The 7,823-nt window shown below is 55.4% G+C and overlaps 5 protein-coding genes across 8 annotated transcripts; 4 read left to right on the top strand and 1 right to left on the bottom strand.

Moving 5' to 3' along the window:
- Positions 1–39: 39 nt before the first annotated feature.
- Positions 40–525, top strand: KVP17_004568 (uncharacterized protein; the record flags this gene model as incomplete). 2 transcript variants are annotated; one of them, XM_068522855.1, is made up of 1 exon in its annotated part: positions 40–525. In XM_068522855.1, the coding sequence occupies one exon, from the start codon at positions 40–42 to the stop codon at positions 523–525; it is 486 nt and encodes a 161-aa protein (XP_068379602.1). The 2 variants fall into 2 exon arrangements, with proteins under 2 accessions (XP_068379602.1, XP_068379603.1); XM_068522856.1 differs by having other exon boundaries at positions 58–525.
- Positions 526–907: 382 nt separating this feature from the next.
- KVP17_004571 (uncharacterized protein) lies at positions 908–1,969 on the top strand (the record flags this gene model as incomplete). Its single annotated transcript, XM_068522861.1, has 1 exon — positions 908–1,969. The coding sequence occupies one exon, from the start codon at positions 908–910 to the stop codon at positions 1,967–1,969; it is 1,062 nt and encodes a 353-aa protein (XP_068379608.1).
- Positions 1,970–2,597: 628 nt separating this feature from the next.
- KVP17_005345 (uncharacterized protein) lies at positions 2,598–3,493 on the top strand (the record flags this gene model as incomplete). The annotated part of the gene is made up of 2 exons (XM_068515153.1): positions 2,598–3,452; positions 3,476–3,493. 2 exons carry the CDS (start codon positions 2,598–2,600, stop codon positions 3,491–3,493), a joined length of 873 nt encoding a protein of 290 aa, XP_068379609.1.
- Positions 3,494–3,625: 132 nt separating this feature from the next.
- On the bottom strand, positions 3,626–5,002 carry KVP17_004569 (uncharacterized protein; the record flags this gene model as incomplete). The annotated part of the gene is made up of 1 exon (XM_068522857.1): positions 3,626–5,002. The coding sequence occupies one exon, from the start codon at positions 5,000–5,002 to the stop codon at positions 3,626–3,628; it is 1,377 nt and encodes a 458-aa protein (XP_068379604.1).
- Positions 5,003–5,021: 19 nt separating this feature from the next.
- Positions 5,022–7,308, top strand: KVP17_004570 (uncharacterized protein; the record flags this gene model as incomplete). 3 transcript variants are annotated; one of them, XM_068522858.1, is made up of 3 exons in its annotated part: positions 5,100–5,883; positions 5,916–6,829; positions 6,859–7,308. In XM_068522858.1, 3 exons carry the CDS (start codon positions 5,100–5,102, stop codon positions 7,306–7,308), a joined length of 2,148 nt encoding a protein of 715 aa, XP_068379605.1. The 3 variants fall into 3 exon arrangements, with proteins under 3 accessions (XP_068379606.1, XP_068379605.1, XP_068379607.1); XM_068522860.1 differs by lacking the exon at positions 5,100–5,883 and having other exon boundaries at positions 6,017–6,829; XM_068522859.1 differs by lacking the exons at positions 5,916–6,829; positions 6,859–7,308 and having other exon boundaries at positions 5,022–5,915.
- Between the last annotated feature and the right edge of the window lie 515 nt (positions 7,309–7,823).

The raw sequence follows: 7,823 nt of genomic DNA on the forward strand, positions 1-7,823 counted from the left end.
AAGATTGTGAATGACAAGTTCGGCATAGTGGAGGCACTCATGACCACTATTCATGCCATGACTATCAATCAGTTGGCTGTGGATGGCCCCTCAAAGGGAGGAAAAGACTGGAGGGCTGGCCGCTGCGCCTCTGCCAATATTATTCCCGCCTCCACTGGTGCGGCTAAGGCTGTTGGCAAGGTCATCCCCGAGATGAACGGAAAGGTCACCGGTATGGCTTTCCGAGTCCCCACTGCTGATGTATCTGTTGTCGACCTCACCTGCAAGCTGGCGACGCCCTGCAAGTATGAGGACATCGTTACGGCTGTTCAGGAGGCCGCTGAGGGTGAGATGGCTGGCGTTATCGCAGTTACCCGCGAGGATGTCGTGTCTCAGGACTTCGTACACGACGCTCACTCCTCTACGATGGACGTGAAGGCTGGAATCATGCTGAACGATACCTTCGTTAAACTCGTTACCTGGTACGACAACGAGTGGGGTTACAGCAACAGAGTTGTTGACTTGGCCAAGCATGTTATGGCTTAATTGTATTCTTTCGAACATTCATTTGCTTTTGCGGCCAGTGTCGCAAGAGGAACTGCAGAGTTCCTTGGAGTTTATCTGGTGACGGTGTGTTCCTCTCCGTCTTTCTGGTGCCGGTGTTCCATGTCATTCCTTTCTTGCCCAGGCGGATAGGAAATTCTAGCTCACAGAAAACTCGTTGAAGAGACGTGTTTGGGTGGAAGAGTGCAAGGCAATGCAGATACTCCAATTTCATCGCGCGTCTCCGCCTCAAACACTGCGATCCCTACCAAAATGTAACATGCAGGCAGTCGACTTCATCCATCACTGACTGGACGCCGCCTTCTGAGGGCTAGCAATTGTGTAGAGTAAAACGAAGCATAGGAACGGCTCAAAATTCTTGTGAATGGCGGATGCTGCTGCTGTGCTTCCCCAACTGCAGCGCCAGGTTACGATCCAGTCGTTCCGCAGCCCCCTAGCCCCACATTCTCGCAGGAAGTCTGGCTATGAGGATGCCTCCGAAGGGCTCACAGAGTGGATTATCGGCGAATTAGATTTGGCTATGTCTTCAGACTTGGTCAACTTCTTGTTCAGGAGTGACCCGTTCGACTTCCTGCAGCTACCCAGGTGCGTACGGGACGCCGTCACCGCGTTTCTGACTGAGGACTATCTGCTGAGATTGGGGCTGAGCTGCCACGCGATGTATAATGACTACTTCCGAGAAGAGTCGAGACTGCTGAATTATTGGCGCCTCCGAGCGCTACGTCACAACATCCCGTTCCCAATTTCCCCCGCTGAACGTTGGGCCAGTAAACGCCACTACTGGTGGCGTGACCAGTGCATCATGGCCACGCGGTCGTGGTGCTCCACATGCCGGTTGGACCAGCCACCAGTGCGGCCCCGAACCAAGGTGGTGGTGCTCCCGTTAGATGCTGGATCAGCGCTGCCGCCCTTGCCGTCTTTAGCGCCCTGTCCACGCTGTTTGACACTGACAACCGCACACGAGGTCTCATACCAGCTGCGATTACAGTCTTTGATGACGCCGGTGCTGGAAAGGGTCGAACGTATCTCTCAGCTGCTGCCGGAGGACTTTACGCTGCTTTTCAACACGGTCCAGCATGGCTGGTCCTATTCGCGCCTCAAATCACAACTGACAACTTCGACACCCATGACGTTCGTCCTACTCTGCCGCTATGAATTTGGGGTCTTCGGCGCGGTGCTTCCGGGACTACTGCCTGGCTCGGCGTTTTACCCCGTCGACCAAGCGACGCTCTGTGTGTTCTCGATTGACGATACGGTGGAGGTGTACATGGCCTCCCTTGATGAAATGGCCAGTCGAACCTGCATTCGGGAATGGGTGCAGGAAAAGGACAACCCTCGACGAATCGACATTGGCTCGTGCATTTTGATCGATGAGGAGTTCCAGGTGCGAACCTGGCCCTCGTCCAGTTTTAGGGTGAGGGAATGATTGCAACCTTAGCAGAACGCCAAAGAATTATGGTCCAAAGATCAACCTCTTCTTGATGTCGCGCTTTTCGGGCTCAAGAAGCAGCCATGTGCCGTGACGCTGCGTCGGCGCATGTCGATCGAACATCACCAACGAGATAGAAGCGAAGCCGAACACGTGAGCAGTTTGGGTAGACCATCAACAGGTCCTTCTTCGGATTGCGGGGCATGAGTCGCCGGTGACTTTTTAATTAAATGATTCTTAATGGTCCATCCAGGTGATTCAAATAAAGATCGACACCAAAAAGAACGAGCGCAGCAGGAACGCGTGGCAGAGGGGCAACGAGACAAGCAACAACGACATTCCACCAACCCCAAGACCAGTTCGTATGGCGAGAAGGAGAAGCGAGGTGGGGCTGGTAAGGGCAATTGGGGGCGGCAAGATGAACAAGAATAGATTGTGAATAAATGTGCGTGACTGGAATAGCAGTACGCGTGGAATGCGGGAGAGACTACCTTCGTCGCGCTGCCAACGGTTGGCGGTGTTGACGGCGCTGTCGGCGCTGGCGGCGGTTGGTGCACTGTTGATCTGGCCTTTCACACACATTCTTCTCGATCAACGTGGCGCGCTGGGGTCGCCTGATGCATTTATGTTGCGTCCAAATTCAGCCAAGATGGCTGCAGCATGGAACAGCCTGTCAAATCGAGTGGAGAAACGGCGTCACGACCGGGATGCGCGGTCCCCGCTGTATGCACGTTCCGTGGATGGCGCCGACCAGCAGCCTGAGGTGATCAAAGTCGTGGGCCCTGCAGGCGGCGTGGCAAGTTCCTTCGAGCCTCCCAAAACTCGAAAGTTGATGCTGGTGTTGGTGATGACGCGCGTTACGGACTTCGCTGCTAGGGAGTGGTTGCGCGCGTGGTACGCTTCTTCAGGGTTTCTGACCGATGTGGACGTGGTATTTCCGCTTGGTCTTCCCACTGCATTTCCATCATCTGGGATCGACGCCTCGTGGAATGCGCTGTCACGGAAGGCTGGCGAGTTCGCCGAGACTGTCAGCCGTCTCAAACAGGAGGAGGACGCTAATCGTGATCTTCTGGTCATGACGGGTTTTGTGGACAGCTACGAGAACTTGGCAGTGAAAAGCGAAACATCTCTTCGATACGTTAGCCAAAAATATGCCGACAGCTACGATTTCATCGTAAAGTCTGACGTGGATATGCCACCAAACTACTACGAGTTGCGGAAAACGATGCGGAGGCAGTTAAAAACAGGTGCTGAAATGAAGCTGTTCGGACTGGCCATTTGGAGCATGCCCATCATCAAGTCCAAGCACAAGAATCAGGAGACTGCTGACGTTCCTTTTCGTCATTTTTGGCCGTATTGTTCGGGACCCTTGTACTACGGCACCCCCTCCACGTTTAGGGCTGTGTTGTCCAACAGGTCGGCATTCGGAGTGCACAAGAACGAAGATGCGTTTATGGGGTACCTAGCGCATTACGCGGGAGTCTCCATCGTTTCTGATCGCAGAATAAACCCCTGGTTTAACGATACGGACGACCTGGGCAGTCTGACGAAGTTCGCCTGTTCGGACGTGCTGGCCGTTCACCGTCATAGCGGCGTGTTCAAGCGCGTTGTCAAGACTTATGAGTTCTACAAACGAGCATGTACCAATAGTGATTAGAAACTCGGAAGGTTGTCAGCCAACACGCGCTTGGCGCTGGACTTGGCATCGAAAAAGAGTCCATCAGCAGTCTGTATGTGGGCGAGGGAAATGGACGCCGCTCCTTCAGCTTCCGCGATTGCTTGCGCCGGAGCCAAAAGTTGCAGGCAGTAACGAAGGGAGGTCAACGATCCAATGTTTCCTAGCGCAGGGAGAGCGTCAGGCTCCAATTTCACTCCTTCTGTTTCTGCTCGAATTGAAATCACAGAGGTCACCTCATCCAACGTGTAGGGCATCGTCTGAACGATCAGACATCTGTCAAGGAGGTCTGCTGGGATTCCATGGGGACTTATGACGTTGGTGCCTCTGACAGTGCACTCTCCTCGATTCGTGGCCATGATGATGATTGGAGCGAAGTCCGACTCCAAAGATCTGGTAAGGAACGTGAAGCATTCCTGGTCAAGGATGTGGACCTCGTCGATGAACAGAACTCCAGGCAGTAGTTCTGCGACTCCCTCTGAGAGGTACCGGTTGACAACCTTGTTAATTTCGCTTCGGAGTTTATCAGTGATCTCTGTCTTCTTCGGCTTCAGAAAATTGCCCATGACAGAGGCGAGGTCTGTGCCGTGGTGTGGCTTACTGTTGGCCACATCCAGGTCATGTAACGAGACAGTTTGTACGACCTCCTTCGCCTTGTGCACCTCTCCCTTAGGCAGCGGAACGAACTCGTCAGCCTCCAGGTCGAATTCGGCCGCATAGGCATCCGAACGACCGACACGCTTGACGCGCCCGCCGTTGGCGTCGACGAAGACGACGTCGCCAAGAGCCACTTTTTGCTTGGTCAGCTGATCATGTACGCGAGGAGCGAGTCGTAGCGCGCGGGAGCCCTTAACGGTCTTTAACGTGAGTAGCACCGAGGATACCGCTTTACCATACCCGCCATTTGGATTCTCCGTCTCCTCGAGTTCCATTTCGGTCACTTCGCCCTCGTAAACCTGGCGCTTCTCCTTAATTCGAAGACCGATGGCGCGTCGGAAACATTCCATAAGCACTTCGACCTTCTTGACCTCGGACGAGAAGACCTCTGACCCCACAATGGACACGAAGGGCACGGACAGACCCAGCTCTCTGGCCACAGCGGTTGCCACAGCTGTCTTTCCGGTACCTGGTGGACCAGTCATCAGAAAGCAACGCCCTGCCATGCGCCCGCCTCTGACGACGTCCAGAAAGAGCCCTGCCGCTTCGCGGGCGCGAATCTGGCCCACCATGCCGGCCGCGCTCACCAGCCCTTCGCCCTGAGCGTTAAGCCCCAGGCCCTTAATGTGGCTGTGCACCGCAATACGCTGCCCTTGCCTCGGCGGCGCCGGCTGCACCTGCTCTAGCTGAATGCTCATGCGCAAATGCCTATATTAAATGCTGGCCGGAGACCAACAGCCAACGATGAGCTCCAGCTCAACCACCCCTGCAGGCTCTGGCCAGTCTACGGCGTCCATGGAGGACCCGCTGCTCTCCGTGCACGTCGACGCCAGTGTGCTGTTGCAGGTTGCGCGGCATTGTCAGGACGCCGCTCCCGGAAAGGCACGCGGACAACTGATGGCTCTAGTCACAGACGACCGAGTAGAGATCTCGAACTGCTTTCCCTTCCCCGCGAAGAAGGAGCTAGACAAGGACGGCACCAGCCTCGAGGCCTTCGTAGCGAGCGCGTCTAGCATGCTCAGGGCCACGGACGGCGACGCACAGAACGTGGGCTGGTACGAGACCACCACGGACGACGACAGCCTGCTAGCCGACTTGATGCAGACAGTGTTCTCCAGATCTTCTTGTCCCGTCACTCTGATTCTGGGATTTGATGCCAGCAACTGCCAGTTCCGAGTCCTAAAACCCACACAGGCCCTGCTGGATGCATGGGATACTGGAAGCCACGATGTCTTGTCGCTTCTCTCTGCTCAAGATCTCTTCGTAGAACTCCCAATCCTGGTCAAGCAACCATTGCTACTGGACGCTTTCCTTTTGCAGTGGATGGACCGAGACCCCCATCTGAAGTCACTGGCTACCACGAGTAACTCCTTTTCAGGATTCGACTTCAATCAGCTTACAGTCAGCATCGACCGAACGGCGCGGCTGATGAACACCTCCATGGACGACATGTCCAAGTCGAAACGCGCGGATTTTGAGAAGGACGATGCGGGACCCGTTCCCATGGTCATGACCAATTTCAACGTCCACCGATGCGTCCGACAGACTCGGATGCTCACTGCGGACAGCAGGCTGAACTGTGAGATTTTGAAAGCGGTGTCTGGTCTTTAGTGGTTGTGTGGAAAGTCGCAATTGAACGCATGGCAGAGAATGGTTGTTGCGATGTGTTCCAACTGGAACGAGGCTTCTCCAGGGTGAGTAGTAATCACGCGATGGAACAGACGAGGAATGAGGTTCCCGTAGATGTCACACTTCAACGCAACCGTGATGCTCCCTTGAGAGCTGCCGCGGCCCGAGATGCTGAGGCGGTCGCCAAACGAAAGCTTCAAGAGTTCACTGTCGACACTCAAACCGCTGTCATCGGCTCACTGAAGCAGCGCGTCTCCCAGCTTGAGGGCGACTTGATTGGTAAGGACCGGGAGCTCCTGCAGTCCGAGTCGCGCAGGGAGGAGCTGGCTGCCGAGAGATCCCTCATTGCGGGTCACTACGTGGCCACTGCGGAATCAAGGTCCGCCCATGCTGTGACGCAGCTGACGGTGGTCAGGGACGAGAACTGCGCGCTGTTGGCGCAGTTCTCGGATATGGAGCGGTTGCTGCATGTTAAAGATCGCGAAATCTGGTCGCGTGATGAGGAGAAACACGTTTTAGAGGGGGAGGTGGTGGAGTTGAAGCAGTTCAATCACTCGAAAGACGTTGACCTGCTGTTACTGCAAGACGAGGTTCGGACGCTACAGTCGCAGCTGTCGGCAGAGAGGACGCGTCACGAGCAGGCGGCACGCGAGGCGGCCTCCGACTTCCATAGCCGTGTCACGCACCTGGAAGCGGTCCATCAACAATCAGTGAACCGAAGTAAGGCCGCCCTCGACGCTCTGCAGGTGGAGCTTGATTACAGCCGGAGCATCCAAGCCGAGCTGCGGGAGCAGATATCGCGTCAAAGTAGGACAATCGAGGCTCAACTGCAGTCTGAGCGCGCTCTACGACTTGAAGTAGTGCAGCTGCAACAGTCACTCGTGGCTGCTGACGCGGTGAGTACCCTTACCAGAATCCCACGTAGACAGCGAAAGTAGAGGCGCTCGAAAGAGCAGTGGCAGAGCTGACCGCGGAGAGAGGAGCGTTGCGGTCCGAGCTAGCGTACCTCACCCATGTCAGGGACGAAGCGGAGCGCTCCGCGGCTCTGAACTCGCTGCTGTCCAGCCGTCTCTCCGACTTTGAGGCCACGCCCTTTGTTCAAGCGTCCGCAGTTCAACCGCCCGTGGCCAGGCTACGCAAGGCCCATCCCACCGATGCGATCGACCGAATGCTCCTCGCCCACCACGGTGTCACTCTCAGAGAAGCGGACGCTCCCTGCGCTGCACGCAGTGCTGTCAAGGTAGCACCCGGCGTGTACGAGATTGAGGATCAACGTGTCGAGTTACTGCTCTCGAATGGACAGCTGCTGATGCGACTTGAAGGGCATTTGGTTCCATTTGTTCTGACGACCAAGGCCGCGAACTGGGTGTTTTGAAAAAGTCAAGTAGCCATGGGGTTCTGAACGTGTGTCCTCCAGGGCGGCCGCTATTGATAGAGCTGTGGATTCCATCGCAGGCTAACAACATCGTCCATGAAATTGAACTGGAGAGGAAACGAGGGCGAGTGATGCCACACTAAGATGTGTATCGACTTCCATCTCCGCTGCTGCTTGAGGCGCGTGAAACTGCCGTAAGCGGCAGGTCATCGCCGTAGCGGCGCTCGATCGCTCATTCACTGAACCAGCACAAGAAGGTACAGCTGCAGGCGCGGTTGCAACGACAGTGTTGGCGCGGACACGGCTGCAGAAGCAAAAGACCCAAGTGTGGCTGAATTATGTGTCATACCACAGTATTAGTCAATTACCAATGGGCTGTTGTGGTAACAAGAAGAACAAGACTGACAAGCTTGTCGGATTTGGGGACGCGTGCTACTACGCAGACGATGTCACCCGCCTACAACGGCTTGGCAACAAGAAGAACATAAACTCCAGAGATCAGGTTTTTGAGAATG

Source organism: the organism of the source record quoted next, assembly GCF_019968985.1.
Source record: "MAG: Porospora cf. gigantea B chromosome Unknown PgB_NODE_1109_length_7823_cov_360.616, whole genome shotgun sequence".
Lineage (NCBI taxonomy): Eukaryota > Apicomplexa > Conoidasida > Eugregarinorida > Porosporidae > Porospora > Porospora cf. gigantea B.